Source organism: Hemitrygon akajei, chromosome 6, assembly GCF_048418815.1.
Source record: "Hemitrygon akajei chromosome 6, sHemAka1.3, whole genome shotgun sequence".
Taxonomy (NCBI): domain Eukaryota; kingdom Metazoa; phylum Chordata; class Chondrichthyes; order Myliobatiformes; family Dasyatidae; genus Hemitrygon; species Hemitrygon akajei.
The window spans coordinates 80,255,249-80,282,282 of NC_133129.1; the positions used below are offsets into that span (position 1 = coordinate 80,255,249).

At 42.2% G+C, this 27,034-nt stretch overlaps 1 protein-coding gene across 1 annotated transcript in view; it reads right to left on the reverse strand.

Annotated features, from left to right (window-relative positions):
- The window catches only part of LOC140729186 (ADAMTS-like protein 1), a 98,472-nt gene that overhangs the window by 34,820 nt on the left and 36,618 nt on the right, over positions 1–27,034 (reverse strand). Inside the window, exons 8-11 of the mRNA XM_073048665.1 lie at positions 19,328–19,455; positions 18,893–19,021; positions 6,198–6,380; positions 5,122–5,256 (exon numbers count right to left, since the gene is read on the reverse strand). Coding sequence (XP_072904766.1) covers positions 5,122–5,256; positions 6,198–6,380; positions 18,893–19,021; positions 19,328–19,455 — 575 coding nt within the window. The remainder of the gene's footprint in view (positions 1–5,121; positions 5,257–6,197; positions 6,381–18,892; positions 19,022–19,327; positions 19,456–27,034) is intronic.

Below are 27,034 nucleotides of genomic sequence, written 5' to 3' on the forward strand. Positions count from 1 at the left end.
ATGGGGTAAAACCCTTAACACTGGCACACGGGCTTTCACCTTCTTCCTGGATTGAGGACGACCTGCTACCGCTTCTGTTTAGTGGGAGCTGAGTGACAATGGGAACAGCAGACTCTTTGACAGGTGGAACAGGGATTATCTGATTGGACATGTGGGTAAGCAGATGATGCTGTGGTGCACTCCTCCCTCCAGTCACACTGCACTTTCGTGTGCTTTTGTTGCATGACCTTGAAGTCCTCAATGCCACCCTGGATAAGACCATCAGATATAGGAGCAGAATTGGGCCACTTGGCGCATCAAGTCTGCTCCGCCATTTCATCATGGCTGATCCAGTTTTCCTCTCAGCCCCAATCTCCTGCCTTCTCCTCGTATCCCCTCATGCCCCGACTAATCAAAAATCTATCAACCACTGCCTTAAATATACATAAAGATTTGTCCTCCACAGCTGCCCATGGCAAAGAATTCCACAGATTCACCACTCTCTGGCTAAAGAAATTCCTCCTTTTCTCCATTTTAAGAGGACACCCCTTTATTCTGAGGCTGTGTCCTCTGGTCCTAGACTCTACCACCATAGGAAACATCTTCTCCACATCCACTCTATCAAGGCCTTTTACCATTCGATAGGTTTCAATTAGTTCATCCTTCATTCTTCTGAATTCTAGTGAATCCAGGCCAGAGCCATCAAACACTCTTTATATGACAAGCTGTTCAATCCGGGAAACATTTTCGTGAACCTCCTTTGAACCCTCTCCAGTGTCAGCAGATCCTTTCTCAGATAAGGGGGCCCAAAACTGCTCACAATGCTCCAAGTGAAGCCTCACCAGTGCTTTATGAAGCCTCACTTAACATCCTTGTTTTTATATTCTACTCCTCTTGAAATGAATACTAACATTGTATTTGCCTTCCTCACCCCTACTCACAACTACTCACTCTCAGCCAGGTAGAAATCTGGGGGACGGATGACTCCAGTTATTCATCTAACTTCTCTTACTTCCATTCTAATATCCTCCTCTTCCTTGATTGGGATTCCTGTAACCTGTTCACTTTCCATCCGCTGATCCCAGATCTGAATGTTGAATTCCCAAAAAAATGTACCTGAACTTGGCATCCTACTAATCAACTTACTGGAATTAATGACCCTGCTGGCAATGTCTGCCGCTCTACAGTCTCTTTCAAAACTTACAGCTGATGGTCCTCTGTGAGCAGGGAAGAGCTTGAGATGGCCATTCATACTCAGTAGATCTGACAGGTGTGGATTGGTTCATAATAGCCACAAAGGTTGATTCTCTCCCCGTAACAGTTTTCACTTCACTTGTTCTAACTGATTTCAGGGTTCTCACATAAGTGTCATGCGTAAACTGCTCAAAAACTACAGAATTTAGTTCATTGAGTAATAAACTTAGTTCTTTAGTGATGGCTGAAAGGAAACAATCCACCAGGCTTGTCCTCTCAACTGTTTTTCTTCAGATGTGTTTTTCTTTAATCAGAACCTCTGGGTTTGGAATGGATTGTATCCATTTGGCATTTAGTCAGATCCTTCTTTACTCATAGCATTGGAGATATCCCCCAGCTCTGGGAATGAGTCAGCTCCTGCAGATAACACGTGCGGTCTGGAATATGGAACCTGAGAGCAGGGACCTCCATTCTGCTCACGTGACATGACGATGTGCAAAGGACAGAAGGACAGCATACCACATGTCAGCAGGGCAGCAGTGAGGCCATCAGTCAGGCTGAGTGGGTGGTGTTGGTGCATTGATGCAAGTGAGTGTGTGGGTGTCTGTATGAGTGCATCTGTGTTTGTGAGTGTGCCTCAATTACAAATGTATGTGGTCATGAGTGTGAAACTGTGAATGTGTGATTAAACAAGTGAATGTGAGCATGCCTATGTATGTTTGGGCAAATGAGCGAAGGTATAAACAGGTACATGAGAAAGAGTATGTGTGAGTGAAATCGAGTGAATGTTCGAGCAAATTTGAGTGTGTAGGAGAGTGAGAAAGTGTGTGTACATGGCTTGTGTGTCTACGTGTGTGAAAATGGACTGTGACAGTGTGTATCAGTGTTACACAAAGCCCTGGAGGATTTCAGCAGGTCAGACAGCATTTAGGCAGGGGTATGGACAGCTGACCTTTCAAGTCAAGACCATTCAATATGTGAGTATGGTTTGTGCCTGTGTGTGCATATTTGTGAATATGTGTGTGAGTGATTGAATCACTGAGTGAGAGACCATATGTGAACGTGTGCGTGAGTGTGTATGTGAGTCTAACTATGAGCCAGTGTGGGTGAGTCAAATGAATAGACGTGAGTGAATATGAGAGTCTGTGACAGATTGTTTTGCCTGTTCTCATTTATATTGTACAGATCAGATCATTGGCCAGCTGGAAGGTGCTGACTGGGAAATATTAGGCCTGTCTTTTTTGATGATGGGCTCTCCACTAAACCTTTTCCCCTTGGAAGCAGAAAGCTGATTGTGCTGAAATGGAAGCTCTGGGGCACCATTAATGAGGCGTGCGTTTGCCAGCCTAATCATCCTCGTCAAAGCTGTCATATTCTTGCAATGCGGCAGAAATTCATAAAAATCGCTCAAAGTAATTTAAAAAATTTAAATCATTTTCCAATATAAATCATCAAAAATATTTGAATACATAAATAACTAAAAACATTGATTAAAATTCAAATTAAAATGAAAAAAAAAAATGTTTTTTTCATGCAGCCCCCCTCTCAATGGTTTACCAGTTCTGACTGTGGTAAGATGACCTGCTGTGAATTCTGGGGTCCCTCTGCAAGCTCCTGTTCCACCACAAGGGAATCCATATCAGCCCCAGCTGTGCTGCCCAATTGATGGAGCGCACCAGTAAGTTCAAGACTCTAGAGCCACACATGAGCTTTGAAACCCACTGACACTGAAATTCCACGTTAAAGGACAATATATATCGATTTTGATCTCATCTGGCTGTTTACTCCACGGACCAGGACTGCAAACATTTCCAGCACAGCAAAAGCTAGCAAGGGTAGAGCCTGAACCAGGAAATGACAGACACTGCTAAAAAAAATTATTTTCATCAACCTTGCACTGATTTCCAGATCTGTTCTTGCCAAATGTCAGCAAGAGGCAAAGATTTATCTTGAACTTGTTTAAATTCAGATTTAGAGCAACATTTTGCCAACATTAAGCACGACTCGACCATGGAGATAAATAAAAACTTTTTGTAGCTTCTCACCATTACAATAACTTACAGTTCATGCAAAATACCCTGCAGTCACCCATTCAAGCTACTCCAATAGTATCTCTCAAACCCTCCAGGGAAAACAAGGGCAGCGGGTGCATGAGAAGACCACCAACAGCAGGTCAGGTTCCCCTTCTAGTCACATGGAAATTACCTTGCTGGTCCTTCATCATTACTGGATCTAAATCACAGAACCTCTTCTCCAAGGGCACTGTGGGAGCCCTTCATCAGAAGAACCACTTCTTAAGGGTGCTTACAGATGGGCAATAAATGCTAACCTGCCACAGCACCCGGATGTTGAGAATGAATAAAAGTGATGTAGTTGTCAGTTTGTGGGAGATCCTGGATATTCCAACCTGTATATCATTGGATGAGAGGACTCAAGTGTGTGGGGAAAGGAATAGGTTGAGTAACTGACATGTCAAAGGCCCAAGGATGCCTAGGAGGAACAATACGAAATCCTGAAGGGAAGTGACCTTATACAGATGGCCTGATAGTTTTTTAGTGAATGAATCACTTACAGACTCAGAACTGTACAGCAGATACAAGACTTCATCAATACCAACCTTCACTTGCTTACATTAATTCAATATTCCTCTGTGTCTTGCTCATTCAAGTACACGTCCATACATCTCTGAAATGTTTCTTTCTTTTTCCTGCCTCCGTCACTTATTCTGGAAGCTCATTCCAGATACTAACTAGTTTGTGTGAAAAATTTACTCTTCGACACCTCTTTAAAGTTCCTCCCTCTACTTAAACTTGTCTTCTCTGGTTTTAGCTCTCCCCACCGTGGAAACAGTCATTAACCATCTCCCTTATCTATGCCTCTCATAATTTTATATATCTCTGTCATGTTACTTCCTGGCCTTTTATTGCTTCAGGGAAAAACAGACCGAGCCAATCTGATGTCTCCTGGTAACGTAAAGCCCTCCAAATCCAGGCAATACCTTTGTGAATTTTTCCTGTACCCTTCTGAGCTTAATCACATCGTTCCTCTAATGTAGTGCCTGGAACTCACACAGTACTCCAAGTTTAGGCTAACTAATGTTTCTACAACTGCAATATGATGTCCTAACTTTTATACTCATGTTTCAGCAGATAAAGGCAAACATATTGTCCACATCACCCTATCTACCTTGTTCCCATTTTCATGGAACTATGTACTTGTACCTCAGGGTGCCTCTGTTCACTGCCTATGCTCACTGCATAGGCAGTCCTGTCCTGGTTTCACTTCCTAATATGTCGCACTGGAAGACTGTTCAAATTAAATTTCATCGCTCATTCCCTAGCACACATTCCCAGTTGGATCAGATCCTGCTGTATCTTCCCCAGCAGTCTAGTTGGCTCTGCTTGCAAGATTTATTGCAGTCAACCCTTCTGGGATAACGCATCTGCTTTGATCAGGCTTACACTCTTAACTATTTAGGAGGCAGTTAGTGCTTCCTGAAAAGAAACATCTCCATTGATCCAACAGTTGGTGACATTTCTTCAATTACATGGATCCAAGTCCAACAGCAGACTAGTGGGGTGAATCGGGCAAAATGGGGGGAGGCACAGTGGTAGAGGGGGCCTAGGATGGAGTAATGAATACCCTTGAATGGAACAATGATTATCTAGCAATATTTGAGTGCTTCTTTCCCAACCAACATCCCTCCTTCACATTAAAGTAAATCTGGCTAGAGAAATGGAATTCATTGAAAAACCTTTTTAAACAATTGGTGCTGATGCAATGTGTCAAATGTCCTGCTTCTGTGTGTGTCATCCTACTAGCCTTTCTTAAATAAAATCATATTGAGACATATGCATCTTAATCACAGTACTAATGCAAAAATCATATTTCCAAGACATTGGAACACCTTGAAATTCTGTTTTTCTAATTTCTTCTTTTGTTACTTACCAATCAGAACATTGTTTCCAGCACTCAGAAACTCTTTGCTCCCAGGACTGGAGGCAAGAACAGCATGAAATTCATAGCCTGTAAGCCCTAACTTCAGCATCAAGTCTTTAAATTCTGGGAAGGCTCTTGGGGGCTCTGTAACAGAGTGAATGTTGAACAGAAGTTGTTTAACTGGAAGGAGGATTGATCACGGAATATTTAAAGATGTGGTACCACTTGAGACACTTTTCATCATGACATCCCCTTTGCAAGGACTGCCAGGAGAGCACAGTAGTCTGAACGGACAGACGTAGGGCAGTGCAGGGCAGATGTTGGGCAGAAAGAGATGAATGCCAAGCAGAGAGGGGCAGATTTTGGGCAGGTGACACTGACAGCAGGCAAGGCAGCATTGACTACACCATCACAGATTGATAGAGAGCATGGCTGTTGGTGCACTGCAGATGACAGACACAGAAATATTTCTGGTGCTGTCTGTGTGGCTTGGACGTTTTCCCTGTGACCAAGTGAGCTTCCTCTGGATCCTCCGGTTTCCTCAAACATCCCAAAGATGTGCAGTCGATAGGCTAACTGGTCCCTTATTGTGTAGGTGGGCGGCAGAATTAGTGGGAGGGAATTGATAAGAATGTGGGGAGGATGAAAAATGGATGGTTGATGGTTGGTGTGGGCTTGCTGGGGTGAAGGTCCAGTCGCCACTGTATATAGATGGGATTGGAGAGGGAGGGGAGGTGGTTGGGAGTGACAGCTTGCTGGAACAAGGCCGGCTGACTCAGCGATGTGTATAAGGATGGGATAGGGCGGCAGGGAAGGCAGGAAGTCTGAGGCCGGAATAAAAGTAAAATTTGTGGTAAAGCTCTAACATGGAGGGAAAGAATTATGGGCTGAGATGAAATGAATAACATAAGCAATATGTATGAGGTAAGTGTGAAGTATGACTTTGAAGCAGGGAGAAAACATTGAAAAAAAACTATGGAAGTGTCATCACTGCCAAAAAGCAGTAATGATCCCAGGCATTAGAAGACACTTAGATTTTTGTGATGAACTAGATGTTTGTGTATTAACTAAGGCATAACGCTTACCATGTAATATCAGATTGGTTGCTGCTGTTGCCTGGCCTTGCACATTCAGCGCCTCACAGGAATATAACCCTTGGTTGGCTGGACTGGCTTTGATTATTGAGAGAGATCCATCCGGGAGAAGCTGAACGTTTGCACCAAGAGGCACCAGTTCCTTTGTCCAGCTGACAGAGGGTTTGGGAAAACCTGCAATCATCATCATTTAGCAAAAATATTACATCTTTTTAACTTTTATGAAGGTTAAATTTAAAGTCTGCATATGCCATGCATTACAAAATATATAGGAAGGAAATTAAAGTCAGTTCATCCTTCAGATTTATAGGTTTTGTATTTCTTCTTGTGAAAGTGGATTATTTGGAAAAGAGGATTTTCAATGGTTTATAATTATTTACCCAGCTAACTAAAAATCTGAGGGGCCTTGCCAGGGTAGATTCTATGAGGATGTTTCTGCTGGTCCACCATCTGGAAGAGGGGCGTATGTTCCAGAATAAGACATTTCCCATTTAAAACAGAGATGAGGTAGAATTTATTCTCACAAAAGGCAGCTTGTAATTCTCCATACCACAGAGTAGCTGAGGTGGAGCCATTGATAGATGGAAACTGACAGACGTTTGGACTACAGAAGGATCAGTGTTATGGGAACCAAGTGGGAAAATAGAAATGAGGTTAACGTTTAGAAGAGGAGAATGGAGCTTGATGTTGTGGTGTGCAGACTCTTCCCCTGCTGTGCAGTTGTCCTGCTCCTGCTCCTGGTGGGCAAAAGCACTGTTTCAAAATCAGCCCAAAAGAAATTCAACATTACATCTAAAAACTGAGAGGACATTGCACTCAAGTACCCAGATACCCCTGGAGGACATCTGTTCAAGAGCGAGCTGCACTATAGGAGACTGATCTCCGCCGTGCCTCAGAGAACAAGCAGTAGCTGCAAAAAGAGAGTCGAAACAACCAAAAGGCCAAACTACTAATCGCAGTCACCACTTACTTATACCAACACTGCACCAGAATATGTGGATCCCGGATCGGCCTGTACAACCACTGGAGAACCCATCAATAGACAACCCCTTCGGAGAACTTCATGCTCGATATGACTGATCATACTACTACTGCGGAGTAGCTGTACAGCAATTAGTCATGCCGTCTCCTATCTCCGCGAACCTGGGTCTTATCCTCCCCTCAGCTACTCTGCTAAGGTGTGCATGTAAACTCATTGACGTCTGGTGTGGTTAAGTAGCAAACAAATCCAAAAGAATTGATGGGCTCATGAGAGAGTGAGAAAGTTGCACGGTTGCAGGGAAATGGGACATGAAATTCTTAGTTAAGAGCTAGCATGGATCTGATCGGCTGAACAGCCTCTTTCTGTATCATAATAATTAAATGTCTTTTTATTACATTTTTGTTAAAAATGGAAACCTGTCAGAGATTTTAGACAACTTCCAGACCTCCTCAATTTATTCATGAATGTCCACACAGTGCTGTGTATTATCAATAAAGAGTTAGGCAACTGATCTGCTTACATTACATCACCATGGGCTCTGGAGTTATGTAAACCTGCAGTCCTTGGAAACCTACAGCAAGGGATACAGCTGACTTCAAAGTAAATTTATTATCGAAGTATATATATGTCACCATATATTATCCCGAGGTTAATTTTCTTGAGGGCATACTCAATACATTCACAATAGAATCAATGAAGGACCACACCAACTTGGATGTTCAATCAGCACGCAAACTGCGCAAATACAAAAAAAATAGAAAGAATAATAATAAACATTAAATAATAAACAATAATAAATAATATTGAGAACATGAGATGAAGATTCCTTGAAAGTGAGTCCAGAGTTTATGGGAACATTCCAATGACTGGACGAGTGGAGTTAGGTGAAGTTATTCCCAGTGGTGCAAGAGGTTTATGGTTGAGGGTTAATAACTATTCCTGAACCTGGTGGTATGAGTCCTGAGGCTTCTATACCTTCTTGCTGATGACAGAAGTGAGAAGAGAGCATGACCTGGGTGGTGGGGGTTCCCTGATGATGGATGCTGCTTTCCTGCAACAACGGTCCACGTAGATGTGCTCAATGTTGGGAGGGCTGCATCCAAGCTGGATTTTGCCATTTCCACTACCTTTTGTAGGACTTTCTGTTAGTGTTTCCATACCAGGCTATGATGCAGCTGGTCAAATACTCTCTGCCACATATCTATAGAAGTTTGTCAAAGTTATAGATGTCGTGCCAAATCTTTGTGAACTCCTAAGGAAGTAGAGGTGCTTCCTTTGTAATTGCACTTACATGCTGGGCCCAGGACAGGTCCTCCAAAATAATAACGCCTAGGAATTTAAAGTTGCTGACACTCTCCACCTGTGATCCTCCAATGAAGACCTGCTCAAGGATCTCTGATTTCCTCGAGCTGAAACCAATAATCAACTCCTTGGTCTTGCTGACATTGAATAGGAAATTGTTGTTGTGGCATCACTCAGCCAGATTTTCAATCTCCCTCCTATATGCTGACTCATCCAATGAAAGTGGTATCGTCAGCAAGCCTGAAAATGGCATTGGAGTTGTGCTTAGCCACAGTCATAAGTGTAAAGCAAGTTGAGCAGGGGGCAAAGGCACACAGCCCTGTGGTGCACCTATGCTGATGTAAATCATGGAGGAGATGCTGTTGCCAAACAGAACTGACTGGCAACTGCCAGGGAAAAAATTGAGGATCCAGTTGCACAAGGAGGTATTGATGCCAAGGTCTTGAAGCTTATTGATTAGCTTTGAGGGGATTATAGTACTGAATGCCAACTTGTAGTCAATAAAGAACACCCTGACTTATGCAGCTTCACTGTCCAGATGTTGACTGACGAGCCAATGAGATGGCATCTGCTGTGGACATGTTATGTCAGTTGGCAAATTGGAGTGGATCTAATACAGGCTTCCCAGGCGGAAGTTGATACATTCCATCATCAACCTCTCAAAACACATTGTCACTGTGGATGTAAGTGCTACTGAATGATAGCCATTGAGGAAGGTTACCAGATTCTTCTTAGGGACTCAGAATAAGTGAAGCCTGCTTGAAACAGGTGGATACCTCAGAATGCCAAAGCAAGAGGTTAAAGATCTCAGTGAACACTCCACCTAGTTGATCAGCACAGACCTTTAGTACTCAACTAAGTATCCTGTGTGGGCTGGATGCTTTCTGTGGGTTCATTCTCCTGAATGATGCTCACACATCATCCTCAGAGACTGAAATCACAGGATCATCGAAGGCTTTGGGAGGTCATGATGGTTTCTTCATGTTTTGATGGCCAAAGCGTGCTTATAAGGCATTGAGCTCATCTGGAAGCGAAGCCCTGTTGTTCCCTATGTCACTTGATTTGACTTGCATTTAATAGACATGGATCTCTGAATATTCGGTCTCTGAATGCACATCAATAAAGCTGCTTGATAACTGGCCTTAACAATTGCAGGATACACACAAATTAAAGTAGTAAAGATTTGAAGAACTGTAAGTGTCAGTGCTTTTCTGGGTATGTAGTATACACACAGAGGCAGAGTGCTCTGTAATCTCTGGGTTTCTCAACATATTGAAATAAGATTTAGGACCTTAGACAATCACATTTGTGTTATATTGCTACCGCATGTATTCTGAGACATTTCCTTCTAGGCTTTTCTTACCTTAAATTTTAAATTTATTTCAGGGACAACTTTTCCATAGCATGGGTTGTATAAAAACAATAACATTCAATATGATGGCATTTCCAAAATCCCTGGAACATTATTGTGCAGGCTTAGTCTGACATTAGCACCACTCCTCACCAAGTCCTTTCACTCAGCTACCAGACCACTGTACCAGAAGACTATGCAGCACACATGCTGAACACTGTCCTATCAAGAAAACTCTACAATAAGAATAAAATAGAAGAAGAATTCATAAAACAGAACTTTCAAAAGGTTGGATAAATTTTAAACAAACTAAATTGCAAATTTAATTAACAACAAGTTGTAACTTCAGTTTGTTCTGATTCCACATTCTGACTTTTTAACAATTCCACAGGAGGGCAACAGAGCACTGATGAGAAATAAAACCATAGTCTCTAAATAGAATATCAAACGGTACACAGCACTGAACAGGCAACATGATGTTGTGCTGATCAAGATATCAATTTATACTAATTGTCCCCTTCCTGTCTATCATCTATATCTTTCTATTCCTATTCACATAACTATCTACAAACCTGTTAAATTCCACTAAAATGTCTGCTTCCATTACTACCCTTGGTAACCCATTCTAGTCACATACCAATCACCATGTAAAAACTTTCCCCTCACATCACCTTTAAACATTCTCTTTCTAACTTATAAGTATTTCCTATGACATTTGACATTTCTATCCTGGGGAAAAGATTTTATGCATCTCACTATTTAAAAACATCACCACTAGGTCTCCTCTCAGCGTCAGACATTCCAGGGAGAACAGCCCAAGTTTGTCATTCCTTTTATACGTAGCTACAGAAAGGGTGGGTAATGTAGCAGGATCCTCTTTTGAGTCAGTATGGGTAGAAGTCAGGAACAGGAAGGGAGCAGTTACTCTACTGGAAGTATTCTAAAGGGCCCTTGGTAGCAGCAGAGTTACCAAGGAGTAGATTGGGAGGCAGATTTTGGAAAGGTGCAAAAATAACAGGGTTGTTATCATGGGTGATTTTAACTTCCCTAATATTGAGTGTCACCTGATTAGTTCCAATGGTTTAGATGAGGCAGAGTTTGTTAAGTGTGTCCAGGATGGATTCCTGTCACAGTATGTTGACAGGCCAACTAGGGGAAATGCCATACTAGATCTAGTATTAGGTAATGAGCCAGTCAGGTCACAGATCTGTCAGTGGGTGAGCATCTGGGGGACAGTGATCACCGCTCCCTGGCCTTTAGCATTATCATGGAAAAGGATAGAATCAGAGAGGACAGGAAAATTTTTAATTGGGGAAGGGCAAATTATGAGGCTATAAGGCTAGAACTTGCAGGTGTGAATTGGGATGATGTTTTTGCAGGATGTTAGGGATAAATTTGTCCCGGTGAGGAAGATAAAGAATGGTAGGGTGAAGGAACCATGGGTGATAAGTGAGGTGGAAAATCTAGTCAGGTGGAAGAAGGCAGCATACACGAGGTTTAGGAAGCAAGGATCAGGTGGGTCTATTGAGGAATATAGGGTAGCAAGAAAGGAGCTTAAGAAGGAGCTGAAGAGAGCAAGAAGGGGGCATGAGAAGGCCTTGGCGAGTAGGGTAAAGGAAAACCCCAGGCATTCTTCAATTATGTGAAGAACAAAAGGTTGACAGGAGTGAAGATAGGACCGATTAGAGATAAAAGTGGGAAGATGTGCCTGGAGGCTGTGGAAGTGAGCAGGGTCCTCAAGGAATACTTCTCTTCGGTATTCACCAATGAGAGGGAACTTGATGACGGTGAGGACAATATGAGTGAGGTTGATGTTCTGGAGCATATTGATATTAAAGGAGAGGAGGTGTTGGAGTTGTTAAAATACATTAGGAAGGATAAGTCCCTGGGGCCTGACAGAATATTCCCCAGGCTGCTCCACGAGGCAAGGGAAGAGATTGCTGAGCCTCTGGCTAGGATCTTTATGTCCTCATTGTCCACAGGAATGGTAACGGAGGATTGGAGGGAGGCGAATGTTGTCCCCTTGTTCAAAAAAGGTAGTAGGGATGGTCTGGGTAATTATAGACCAGTGAGCCTTACGTCTGTGGTGAGAAAGCTGTTGGAAAAGATTCTTCGAGATATAATCTATGAGCATTTAGAGAATCATGGTCTGATCAGGGAGAGTCAGCATGGTTTTGTGAAGGGCAGATCGTGCCTAACAAGCCTGATAGAGTTCTTTGAGGAGGTGACCAGGCATATAGATGAGGGTAGTGCAGTGGATGTGATCTACATGGATTTTAGTAAGGCATTTGACAAGGTACTACATGGTAGGCTTATTCAGAAAGTCAGAAGGCATGGGATCCAGGGAAGTTTGGCCAGGTGGATTCAGAATTGGCTTGCCTGCAAAAAGCAGAGGGTCGTGGTGGAGGGAGTACATTCGGATTGGAGGGTTGTGACTAGTGGTGTCCCACAAGGATCGGTTCTGGGACCTCTAATTTTCATTATTTTTATTAACGACCTGGATGTGGGGGTAGAAGGGTGGGTTGGCAAGTTTGCAGATGACACAAAGGTTGGCGGTGTTGTGGATAGTGTTGAGCATTGTTGAAGATTGCAGAGAGACATTGACATGTTGCAGAAGTGGGCTGAGAAGTGGCAGATGGAGTTCAACCTGGAGAAGTGTGGGGTGGTACACTTTGGAAGGACAAACTCCAAGGCAGAGTACAAAGTAAATGGCAGGATACTTGGAAGTGTGGAGGAGCAGAGGGATCTCGGGGTACATGTCCACAGATCCCTGAAAGTTGCCTCACAGGTAAGTAGGGTAGTTAAGAAAGCTTATGGAATGTTAGCTTTCATAAGTTGAGGGATAGAGTTTAAGAGTCACAGGGTAATGATGCAGCTCTATAAAACTCTGATTAGGCCACACTTGGAGTACTGTGTCCAGTTCTGGTCACCTCACTATAGGTAGGATGTGGAAGCATTGGAAAGGGTACAGAGGAGATTTACCATAGATACTGCCTGGTTTAGAGAGTATGCATTATGGTCAGAGATTAAGGGAGCTAGGGTTTACTCTCTGGAGAGAAGGAGGATGAGAGGAGACGTGATAGAGGGATACAAGATATTAAAAGGAATAGACAGAGTAGACAGCCAGCACATGTTTTACATAGTTTACAAGCTTTTACATAGAGATTGGTAGATGTCAGGAATGGGCTACCAATGAAAATGGGCAGTTTGGTGGAGTTTAACAGGTTTGTAGATAGACACATGAATATGAAGGGAATAAAAAGATATAGATGATATGCAGGAAGAGAACATTTATTATAAATTGACATAAATATCAGCACAATATCGTGGGCCAAAATGCCTGTTCTGTGCTGTACTGGTTCTGTGTTCCATAAAGGGACCCCAGTACTGATCCTTGTGGAACATCACTGGTCTCTGAATTCCAGCCAGAGTAACAGTCTTCCATCCTGGTCTTTGCCTTCTGAATCCAAATTTACAATCCACCCTGCATCTCCATGAGGGATATTATCTAATGCCTTACTTTGACTCCAAACCAGAAATCCCCTTCTTTATTCCTGAGTGGATCTATCCTCACCTGGGTTATACACTTTCTCACAATATGTATAAAGTGTCTTGGGATTCTCCTTGATGCTGTTTGGCAAGGACATTGCATGTCCCCTTTTGATTTTCTTAATTTCTTGCTCGAGCACTATCCTGCTATCTTTATATTCTACAAGGGCCCAGACTGATTTTGGCTCCCGAAACCTTGCATATACTTCTTTTTCCTTCCTGACTAAGTTTCTGACCTCTCAGGTCATCCAAGGGGTACACGGTGGTGAGGAAGGGGTATGGCATCCTTGCCTTTATTTGTTGGGGCTCTTAGTACATGAGCTGGGACACCATGTTACAGTTGTACACGATGTTAGTGAAACTGCACTTGATATATTGTGTGTAGCTCGGTTCACCATATTATAGCAAGGATGTCATTAAGCTGGAGTGCATATTGAAAAGATTCACAAAGATGTTGCCAGGATTGGAGGGTTTGCATTGTAAGGAAGGACTGTTTTTCCTGGAGCAAAGGAGACTGGGAGGTAATCTTACTGAGGATTATCAAATCATGAGGGGCAGAGATAGGGTGGATGGTCACATTCTTTTTCCCAGAGTAGGGAATCCCAAAACTAGAGGGTGTGGTGAACTACATATACCTGTCTGGACTGCTCCTGTGGCTCCTCCCACAGACCCCTGTATAAAGGCGATTGAGGCCTGAGCCCGGCCTCATTTCTCCAGGATGTTCATTCTTCCAGTCAATAAAAGCTGATATCTCGCTTCTTACGTCTCAGAGTGAGTTATTGATGGTGCATCAGAGGGCATAGGTTTTGAGAGGGGAAAGATTTACAAGGGAGGTGGGTGCATGGAATAAGTTGCCAGAGGAAGTAGTAAAGGCAGATACTTTTACAGAATTTAAAAGACATTTGGACAGATACACAGACAGTAAAAGTTTAGAGGGATGTGGACCAGTCATAGGCAAACGGGACTAGCCTGAAGCAGGTTGGGCCGGGGGCCTGTTTCCACGTTGAATAACTCTGTGATTCCAAGATGTACTCGTTATCAAGGAGCCTTTGGAATAGACATGATAGAATGTGACAGTGATATAGTTCAATGCAAAACTAGAGTCTTAACTGTAAACAAAGGAAACTATGAAGCTATGAGAGGAGAGTTGGCTGTGGTTGATTGGGAGAATATATTGTCGGATATGACTGTGGTCACGCAATGCTTACCCATTTAAAGGAGTATTGCCAAGTCACAACAATATATTCCTTTAAGGCAAAAAAAAATAAAAAGGAAAAGTGATACATCTGTGGCTAACCAGAGAAATTAAAGATAGTGTTAAGTCCAAGGAAAAATGTCATAAAGTTGCCAGAAATAGCAGTGGGCCAGAGAACCGGGAGCATTTTAGAAAACAGCAAAGGAGGACAAAGAAATTCATAAAGAAGGGCAAGATAGAATATGAGAATAGATTGGAAAGAAACATTGACAAAGACTGTAAGAGTTTTTATGGGAACGCAAAGAGGAAATGACTCACAAAGGCAAACGTGAGGGCCCCTTTCAGAAAGTGAAGTATTTGAAAAGGGAAAGAAGGAAATGGAAGAGGAATTAAACAATTACTTTGTGTCAGTCTTCATGGAAAAAGGCACAGTGAATCTGACTGATATATGAGGGATTCAAAGGTCTGGAGAGAATGAGGAACTGAAAGCAGGCATTAGATAAAGATAGTTGTAGAGAAATTGGTAAGTTTGAAAGCTGATAAATCGCACAGACCTGATGATCACATCACAGAGTTTTGAAAGAGGTCAGTCGAGAGATGGTGGCTGTCATTCTGTGTGTCTGAGTTAAGGGGCAGAGTTGTCACCATATGGGTCTATTAAGGAGTGAGATAGTCACTCTGATGCCCTTGGGTCTAGATTACTGACTGCATAATATAATATTAATATGTTTGTAATATTAATATTAAAAGTGATAAACAGATGCTTTTAGAGATAAGAGATGGAACTAAGATCAAATTTTGACAGTGTTGTGTGCTCATGTACCACACAGTTCCTATATGAAATATGGGCTAACAAGTATCTTCGTAGCACATCTGAATTTGGTTCCGTAGGCTCACTTAGACAAACCACAAATTAAATTGCCTCAGTGGAGATGAACTCTAAGCAACAGCCTAAGCTATGACTTTACTAAGTGAATAGCAACTTGCTTTGAAAATAATATCAGTAAAATTCATCATTACAGTAAAATCAAACAAGACAAGGAATATTAATACCTGATATCTGCCGTGAGAAGGGCAAAAACAAATGATTTTATCTTTGCATTTACACCGTCTAAGGAAGAGTTTAGATTATAATCCAATTTATAAAGAATTCAAGATCAAAGCATAAATAAGAGTTAGGAACTGCATTAGTTAATGGCATTTTTAGTGAACAACTAACTTTAAGCAACTGTCATTATCCATATTCACGTTGATTTGATCAGGAATGGCTCCCAACTGGCAAGTTCTGATCTCACTTTAGAGAGGGTACAGACATACTTCCTCCATGAAATGGAACTACCATGGTTGAATTTCCAACCACCACAGTGTATACCAACAGTCTCGAGAAACTCAACTGAGCCACGCAAATAAACATATTTCCTCCAGCAGTGGGTCAGGGGCTGGGCATTCTGCAGTGACCATGGCACAAAGTTCTCTCACCACTTACAAGAATGTGATAGATCGCTGTCCATTTACCTTACTGATTACAGCTCTACTTGTCTGGCTGTAACTGCAGAACGTACCAAGGTAACTGCTCTGCATTTCCATAACTGCTGCTTCTATGAACAAACCATCACCGACAGGTTCCCTTCCAGATTACACGCAGTGACAAACTGGAAATTTACCATTGGCTCTTCATTGTTGCTGGGTTGAAATCCTGGAATGATGTCTCCTATAGTACCATGTCTCCTATAGTTCTGAGCAGTACAAGAACATAGTTCATCACTAACTTCTATTGGACAAGTGTGAATGGGCAATAAACGCTGGTCTCCCAGTCATGGCCTTATTCTAATTTTAAAATATGAAATTTGACATTGACTAAGTGACTTTAATACACATCAACAGATCAGGCCACCAAACTGCCAAGAGTCTCATCACATGGTATTACAGTAATGTAGGACACAGACACAAAGGATGTGGTGTAATGAGGAAAGAAACTAGGAGAATCAGGGAGAAGGACTGGAATAAGGACTGGGAAAGATATTGGAGCAGGAATCGGATCGGAGTAGGGTTTAGGACAACTGATGGTGGAGAAAAGCAGTGTGGAAGTAAAGCTTTGTCTTCTGATCTGTTGCATTTTTTTTATGTGTGAACGAACAGTTGGCAGCCAGCTAGTAACAGGAGCAGAGTCCATGTTTGTTTCTATTCTGGACTACAGGAATGAAACAAACTGTCCCTGAGACTTGTTGCTAGGAGCCCCTGATGTATTAACTGTGGTGAAAGATTCTTTCTTGTGATCCTTAAGGTGTGCACCTATAAATCTCTTGATTCTCCTCCCCCCCCCCCCCACCTTTGCTACTGGATATTTGTTGAGACTGTCATAGTAAGCACATTGGTGTGGCCATCATGGATATCATAGTCTATGAATTCAGCTACTCCTGATTGGAAACTGCCATGTCTAACTTTTCCATGAAGTTAATTTAAGCCAAGTGCAATACTGGCAGATTCCCAACAACAGACAAGCATTGACGAGTGTCGGAGGTGGTCATGATGGGATCTTAAGCTTTCAGCATGAGACAGTATCTTGGCAAGGAGTTGAAACTTGAGTTTAGAAACATCCATCTGCAGGATCATTAAGCATCTGATTGTCTCTTAAGTTACTGGGCTTGATTAAGAGGATTGAATGATCCTTGGAGGTTAGCACTTACTCTACCCCTCTCTTTAATTGCTAACTGGGAATGAAGCAGCCTTTACTGGTGATTTCCAGTCCTCTTTAGGGGAAATGATCTTTCACTGTTTTCTTGCTACTGAATGTTTATACAGGAATTTTGGAATGCACAGCACTGAGAAAATGTCACCAGCACTCTAGCAAAAATCATCCTGGAAATTCACTGATGGTCTGCCGAATAAAGGACGAATACAATGCTTTTCCAGCTCATTAGTCATTTATTTGAAACTTTGAGAGGAAGGAAATGTCTGCACGGGGATGTCTGGTGGAGCCCCTCCTTTGTGAGAATCGCAAGAGCCCTAGTCAAGGGGGGGTCAAATGACCCAAGAGGGAGAGAGACGTGCTGAAGACCACGTTCCCCCGGGAAGCAGAATAAAGCGACTCTGACTATTGTCTCATGAAGACCACGTGTAAAGCCCTCGGGCAAAGTGGGCTGGTTGAGAGAGATTGACACCGGCGATCCCGTGAGGAAGTATAAAGGAGGGTCTGGGGGGGAGGACCCCTTCAGACGCACCAGAAGACACGCTAGGAATCCTGTGACAGCGTTTTGATAGCGACAGCCGGTGGTGGGGTTCGTGTGCGTCTTTTCCTTGCCTGGGATTGGCGACCTCACCATGGAAGAACGGCTTAGCTACAGGGGAGGCCACAGATGAGAGTCCATTCCCCAACGAGACTTCCGACGAACCGAACTCCTACAGGTTGGGAAACCTGTCGGGTAACTGTTTCATTCAATCTCTCTCTCTTTCTAACAAAAGTGCACCAACGCGACACCACAACAGACGGCAGCTGGTGGAACTGCAGTGGCTGCAAGAGACTTTCAGATATACAGCGAACAATATATACATTACCCCTAGACAACGATAGAGCTTATTTCTGATTGATTATTACTATACCTGTGCTTTAGATTGAGTTGTGATGACGTATATGATCTGAATGTTTTGTATTAACCATACGTTTGTGCCCCTTTATAAATAAAAACGTTTGAAAATAGTAGCATCAGGCTTCAGCGGACCTATCTATCTTTGCTGGTAAGTCACCCGGTTACTGGGGAACGTAACACTGGAAATTCACTGATGGTCTCCCGAATAAAGGACGAATACAATGCTTTTCCAGCTCATTAGTCATTTATTTGAAACTTTGAGAGGAAGGAAATGTCTGCACGGGGATGTCTGGTGGAGTGACACTTTGGTCAAGTGAGGAGGAGATGAGACTAGGCAGTGCATTTCCAGTTGTTGCAGGAAGGAATGAAGGATGGCTAGGTGGGCTTCTTCCGCCCTGGCACAAGACACCCTTCGCAGTTCCTGAGCTACCCTGAGATTGCTGCTATGTCCCAGATAGCATGCTCCACTCCTTTAGTGGAAATGGGTGTGAAAAGCCCACACATACAGCTCTACAAAAGTTGAGTTTGATCAGCACTGGAGTGCTTACCCTGCAAGATTTAGCATCTCCAAGAAAGCTGAAACTCAGCATACTGTACAACAATTAATTGTACCATATAAGTCAACCTTGCTTTTAAAAGCTTAAAGTATATAAAACTTTGATATAATTATTCACATAAACATAATTTCAAACAACATGCATCAACATAAATTAGGCTTACCATCGACTTGGCACTTTATTGTGATATTGGTTCCTAGCCTTGCTATCACAACACTGCCCACATCCACACTGACAGATGTTGAATTAATATTCACCAAGTCATGGCTGGACATTTTAATTATTGGCTTCCCTACACAAAAAGACAGTTGTTACAGGATGTAAACAGTAAATATTCAAGAAATGCCATTTCTTTATCCAAGTGAAAGATTGGAAGTTATTACATTTTACTGTTATCTACAGTATATTGTTTAACATGGCAATAATTTCAATGGATTATGAGTTGCAGTTTAACATGCAGTTGACATTGATCCTTATTGTTTTTTTTTACCCTAATAGACTGTGATAAAACGGCATGTTAAAAACTGTGCAAGCTATCAATTACTTCTGGAAACTCTTTTTTGGAAGGAATTGATGATTAACTGTAATTGTAGCAAACCTGTAACAGCAACAATGGATGAGCGCGAGTCTAAACCAATCGGGTTGATAGCAGTACAATTGTAGACGCCAACATCAGACTCACTCGGAAGAAGTACTTGCAACGCCTGGTCTGGAAGAATTTGAACTCTGCAGGGGAAATAAGCAATCATAAATTCTGGCCTGAGAGGTGTGCACAGTCAACCTTTTCATCAGTACTTGAATTGTTCACTCCAATACATATTATATTTGGTGTTGGGAATTTTTTATTTGCTGTATCAATGTACAATTATTTAACAATCAACATTAGCTCAGTTTCTTTGTGAATTGCAGTACTACTTCTGATCAGACGATAAAAGAATGTGTTGCCTGCCAATAGGAATTTCAAATCACAACACAAAAAAAAGTCAAGCCAGTGGCTAGCTCCATGTCATACCTGAACATTGTGTGCTATATCCTACTGACTCCAAGGAAATTTGAGGATTAGAAGTAATATGTGCTCTCAGGTGGACTGCCCTTGAAACACCCACGACAATTCTGGTAACTATTTTTAGATCAGTTCTGAAGTTGTTTTGCTATTTGTTCCACTATATTAGATAATCAGGAGGAACCTCTGACCCAGTCCTTGCTAATTTATTCCTAACAGTCCTCCAAGAGCAAACGTAATGAAATAATAAACACATTGAAATGGCAACACAATTATTTCTTCAGTGTTATTCATGAAGAGCTATCAATTGTACAAAAACAACAGGAATGAAACCAGGGGCACTTTTTCAGAGATCTGGCTGAAGGAATGCTGCCAAGTACTTCCAGTAACTTCTGCTTTTATTTCAGAAATTTGGAACGCTCCTGCTCAAGAAGTGCAAATACTGGGTCAGTCATAGTTTTCCAGATGGGATTTGGTAGATTTAATTCGCCTTGAAATTATAAAGGGATGTGGAGCCATATAGACAAATGTGGTTGTGATACAGTTATGACCTGATTGAATGATAGGACAAACTCAAGGGACTGAATGGTCTCTGCTTCATAAATATTATGAACAACATGTGTCATACTGTAGTTACCTGTGGACCTTTACTGTGTGCTTTTTTCAAAGCATATATTTTCCATTTTCACTAGGTCTTACCTACTGGAGTTAAATCATAAGTCAGTTCAACACAGTTGGCATCTGTTTCATGCCCTTAAGACTGTCGCACTAATGTCCAAAAAACTTTTTGAAAATCCAAACAAACTGCCTCTATTGGAGATTGGTTACCTCCTCAAGGAATTCCAATGTGTTGTGAAGACTATTACTTCTCATTACTTCCTCTGCTTCTTCTGCTCATTGGAAATTATTGTATAGTATCTTAGTTTAACTTCTGAAGGCATTTGTTCACCATATATTTCACACTAACTGCCCTGCATTTGCCAGAATTGAGCCCTTTTCTTTAAAATCAACTCTGGAATATTCACTAAGCTTTATTACACATACACTATTTCTGTGTGTACAGAGTTCTGCAAAACAGCAATCCGTTTATTCAGGACATTAACAGCACCAAAGTCATAAGTATACAGTATAATAAACTTCCTCAATTTTTTACTGGCAAATTCAATCAACAATTAACCTCGGACTGATTCTCTGTGTTCCTTCCTCCTGTTGCTGACTAAAATCTTAACACATAGGAGGCCATCTGACCTTCATACCACTATCAGTTCTTTGAAGGAGCTCTTCAGTAAATATCTAAAAAGCTATCTCCTTCTTCCCCCCCCCCCACCCCCGAGTCCTGCAATTACTTTCCTTCTCAAATATTGATCAATTCCATTATGTAAATTTAATTGATCCTGCTTCTACTATTCCATTGGGCAGCACGTTCTGGATCACACTTGCACCATGAACTCTTCTCATGCACCACCCCCTGCTATACATGCCTGACAACTTCTATCTATGTCGCCTGGCCAGTGACTCCTCTGTCACCAGAAATTAATCCTCTTAGATAATTTCAAGATTTTGAACACCACCACTTTATCAGCTCAACTTCTCCGCACAATTGTATTATCATTCCCTGTTCCTTTTAGTAAATCCTCCTTTCAGTCACTCCTTGCTTGAAACTCTCCAGCTGAGGCTTAACCATGGAGTTATTGTGTTGCAGTTTGTGCCACTATTAATGGAATGACTGGCAGTGGGATGGTACTTCTCATACAGTGCAAAGCATTTAGAAGCTTTTTGAAATTATGGTTACACTGCAGAGCAGTACTGTGGCTCAGCTCCCTCACAGCTCCAGTGGTCAATCGTAATCTCCAGTGCTGTCTGTTTGGAGTTTACAAATCCTCGCCGTCAACACATGAGTTTCTCCTGTATACTCTGATTTCTTCCCGAATTCCAAAGATGGGGCAGTTCATAGCTTAGTTAATTAACCACAATGAAAATTGCCCCTGGTGTGTAGAATCTGGGGAAGGTTGATGGAAATGTGGGGAGAATAGGTTACAAGGTGAATTAATGGAGGAAAGGAATTGTTCCGTTAGTTGGCAGTAACTTAATTAGTCAAAATGGCCTTCTATACGGTAACAAAATATCTGAATGTCATTTTGTCTAAAGCAAGCCCTCACAAACAGAACTGAGACAATGATCAGACAGTGGGACAATGCTCAGATAAACTGGCTGCTTGACAGTGTTGAGTAAGGGATAATTAACAGGGAAGAACAGTCCAGCATTTAAAATTTAAGCAACAAATCTCTCAGGTTTGCCTGAGAAGGCAGGCCCCAGGTTATCAACTCATCTGGAAGACAGATAGCTTTGGCTGATCTAGTCCTTGGCTGAGCATCACTGCTCTGAAGCAGGACAAACCCCATCCCCTGATCCTGAGGTGAGAGGGTTCTTCTTTAAATAATGATGGCTTGCTTTGTGAAAGCCTCAAGCTTTCTAAACAGCATTATCTAACAGCACACCCACTCTGAAACGTCCATTTTCCAAAACCGTGGTTTCTCATCTACCACTGTTTAAGAAAAAGCTTGTGACAACATCTCATCCATTTCTGTGCCACTGCTCTTACCCCTTCTTCTCTGGGGCAGAACAAAGATAAACTCAAAAAGGCACAAAGGCCGGCATCTGTCTTTAAGATCCCCTATCACTCAGGACATGCTCTCTTCTCGTTGCTACCTTCAGGGAGGAGGTACAGGAGCTTGAAGAGACACACTCAACATTTTAGGAACAGCTTCTTCCCCACCACCATCAGATCTCTGAATGGACAACAAATCGATCAATACAACCTCACTATCCTATCCCAGAGAATCCTCTCCAGTAGCTTGCCTTCCACAGATATGAGGCTCACTGGCTTGTAGGTGATTTGGTGAATGAGTGAATAGGTTCAAGAGTAAGAACATGGACAAAATAGTGTAGATATTGTAAAATGAAAAGCTGAAGGATATGCCCAGCAGGTCCTATCCCCCTTCTTAATCAAAGAAACAACACTGGCAACTCTCCAGTCCTCACGGACCTTGTTTGTGGTTAGAGAAGATACAAAGATTTCTGTCAAGAGCACAGCAATTTTCTCCCTTGTCCTCCTCTGTCATCTGAGATAGATTCGATAAAGCCATGAGGACTTACACTCTTCTGACACCCTTCCTTCTTTTCTCCTCTGGGAGCACAAGACATGCAAAGCCTGACTTGCACACCTTTTTGTTCTGCATCTTGAAACTTCTATATTCTTTTATCTGAGCACTCTCAAACTGCTTCCATTCACCTGCTGACTGGATGTCCATGCTTATGGTATATCCCATGCCCGCCCTGGTTTCATCTACCAGAGACAACCACTCCACTCCTTCATTCTCCCTGCAGCTTAACAAGCATCTTTTCTCTCTTTTCCAGTTCTGATAAACAGTCTTCAACCATAAATGTTTATTTAGCTTCTTTCCCCACAGATGCTGCTTGACCAACTGTGTATTTCTAGCATTTTCTGTTTTAGATTGCTAGCATCTATTTAGATTGTCTGTCTTGTTTGATTAGTAGAAGGGAGTCAAGTTCACATGAAGATTTACTATTTTATATTTTTAGGCAGACCTCCTCTCCTCTGGTTGTTGCCTGACAATTATTGAGGTAAATCCATTAAATATGACTGCTCAAGCTGCCATTGAAAGGCAACAGTTTCTGGACAGATTCCAGATCCCATCCCCAGCTAAGTTGTACCATTTAATTTAAATCGCCTTTCATTAAATTTCCTTCCAAAGTATTTTGTCTGGATAAAAACTGTCCATTATCCTTTATGAAACCAATTTGAGGAATCTATCCAAACATATTCGCTCATCCTGGCTTGCACTGATACATTATTTTATCTTCATGGTTCAACCTTTTCCTGTCAGGAAGGACACGGGGAGTGAATGAGAGCCGGTCAAAAGGGGAACTGACAGAGCGGAGCACAGCTCTCTGCCTCTGGAACACCTCTCTTGCACTGTTTGTCAATCAGTGGAAGTTTTCTGATCTATTTGGAGGGCACGTAGTCTTAACCAATGCTGACAAGACACACATCTTTGCATCAATTTACTTTCAAACTTGCAGTTTTTCTTCTCAGTGCAAATGAAAAAATTGAAACCAATGTTAACAATGGGAAGTAACTCAAGAAGCTTTTGTCATCACTGGAATAGACAGGCAGTCCACAACATAATACTTCCCCATCTCTTAGGAGGTCACTTGTAAAGCTTGGGAATTCTATACATTTCTGCAAGAAATAATTCATTAATAGACACAATGCTAAAGACCACATGGTATGATGCACCATTTTTAGAAGGGCTGCATTTAAATTTAGGAAAAGTATCAAAGATTTTGTAGTGAAGATACCTGTAATCTTTTTGTGTCAAAGAATATCACCCTCTTTTCACAAACAGTGAAAATCCTAGAAATACTCATGGCCTATAACAATTTTAAAGGTTGTATTTTAAGATAGTTCTTTATAATTTTAGATATGAATATCAATGATTTCTTACACTTTTTTGCAACAGGCCATTCATCACAATGTTACAGACCAGTGTTTGTGCTCCTCCTAGGTCACACATAAAATTACGGACTTTATTAAAACAGTTGTAGATGAGGATGTCCTCACAAATTCATTCAGAGTTTTTCACTACCAGCCGCCTTGGATGAGCCATGAGACCCGGAATCTAGTGAGGGTCAGATCAGAGGCATTCAAGTATGGCAACCAAGAATGTTACAACAGGCCCAAGTACGATCTCCAGAAAGCTACCTCATGGGTGAAGAGACAATTTTGGACTAAACTTCAATCAATGAAGAATGCTCAACAGTTGGGAAAAGGCTTGAAGACTGTCATCTCTTATAAAGTTAAATCAGGTGACATAGGGGACAACAGGGATTTGATTCCAGATGAGCTCAATGCCTTTTATGCTCACTTTGACCATCAAATCATGGAATAACCATCACGAACTTCCACAGCCCCTGATGAGGCTGTTGTGTGAGCATCCTTTAGGAGGGTGAACCCACAAAAAGCATCTGACCCAGATTGAATACCTGGCTGAGTACTAAAGACCTGTGCTATCAGTTGGCTGGAGTGTTCACTGAGATCTTTAACCTCTCAATTTAGCAGTCTGAGGTACCCACTTGTTTCAAATAGGCTTCAATTATACTGGTGCCTAAGAAGAACTGCCTCAATGACTATCATCCAGTGGCATTTACAACCACAATGATGAAGTGTTTGAGAAGTTGGAGAAGAAACATATCAACTCCTGCCTGAGAAGTGACATGGATCTACTCCAATTTGCCTACCGGAGCAACAGGTCCACAGCAGATGCCATTTCATCAGCTCCTCACTCAACCCTGGAACATCTGGACATCAAAGATGCTCTTTATTGATAACAGCTCAGCATTCAATACCATCCTCTCATCAAAACTAATCAATAAACTCCAAACTAATCAATAAACTCCAAGACCTTGGCCTGAATACCTCCTGGTGCAATTGGATCCTTGATTTCCTCACTTGCAGACCCCAGTTAGTTTAGATTGGCAACAAAATCTCCTCCACGATCTCCATCAGCAGGGTGCACCACAAGGCTTTGTGCTTAGTCCCTGTTCTACTTACTTTACACTTATGACTGTGTGGCTGAGCACAGCTCCAATACCATATTCAAGTTTGCTGATGACACCACTGACATAGGCCAAATCAAAGGTGGTGATGAATCATATAGAGGAGCGAGACTGAAAATCTGGCTGAGTGGTGCACTTTTATTTCCAAATTCCTTTTCTTCTGACCCAACTAGACTGCCAGGTCTAGTGACCTCCGTATTCTTTCCATCAAAATGCATTGCGTTTAATTTTATTTGCCCGTCATGTACCAATTCTGCAAGTTTATTAATATCCTCTGCTTTGATTCCTTTCTCTTCAATGTTCACTCCTATCCCTCAATTTGATATCATCTGCAAAATTAGAAATTCTAAACTTGTATGTTTTCTCAAAAAAATACAGTAGAAGCACTTTATGTTTAAGAAAAACCATAGCAACTCATTTATTGAACACCAAAAACTGAACACAAAGTGTGGTAAAAGTACTTTATGTAGTTACCTCATCATGTCAGCCCATCCTCTGAAAGTAAACCCCAATCCAATGTCGGTGGTTGTGAATTCTGTATGTTTCCACAGTTTACATTACCCTACACAGCACCCTCCCTCACAGAATTCACTAAAACCAGCAGTGTGAGCCACCTGGCTCGGGTCCTATGTTTCATGGGTGGCGGAACAGAAGATGCCTCTGGCTTGTCCAGAGGTGTGTTGACACGCTCATGCTCATGTCATGATGGCAGAGGCATGGGAGTGGAATCCTCCAAATCTTGGTGGGCCGGTTTAAGGCGATCTACCAAAGCACATTCAGATTTATCCTCTTACCTATGATAAAAGTCTTCTCTCTCTGTTCCAAAACATGGAACGGGCCATCGTAAGGGGGCCTAAGTTAAGGGGCATCGTAAGGAGGATGGTGGTGTGCATCATGGTGGATGAAAACAAATGAGGCAGAATATAGGTAAAAAGGGACCCAAGGGTGCTGTATGCCATGATGGGAGGTAGGGATAGGTGAAAAGGAATTGAATTTACTGAGGAGGGTAGAACATAGTTAAGAGGCTGTCCAGTGGTCGTGGCATCAGGAATAAAATCACCTGGCACTCATAACGACTGCCTGTATACCAATTCAGCCGCGAACAACTGCAGGTCTTCTTTCAGAGCTGTTCTGAGCCACAGGAGATGTCATGCCAACACCCATCCATCAAGGAATTCCTCAGAGCCGCCTTTAAGGAGTGGTGAAACTGCTTGCATAGGCCAGTGTACTGTGTGTGATATGTCAAGATGTGATGTAGCCTAGATGCTGAGATTCCGGTTATCACAGCCCAGGGGTCTGACGTGGATTGCGCCTGGACGTGACAGTTAATTTTTGCCCACTGGCACTCCACACAGGCTGCAGCCCAATCATGCACATCCTTTCTAAGGCCATGCCACAAAAAAACTAGAGCAGTTTCTGTGAGACCTTTTGGCTTGGATGTGAGGGGCCATGTGAGCAAAAACAGTCCAACTCCAGTTTGCAGGTAGTATGGGATGAGGGGGACCGATTGAGACGTCACACACCCCAACTTCCCTGAACTTTATGTCAGCCATCTGTAGATCCATGACTGCTGTTCAGTAAGCCTGGACCTCTGGGTCAGTAGCTTGGTCAGCGGCCATGTTGGTATAGTTAATCCCTATGTGTATGGCTTCAATGGCTGGC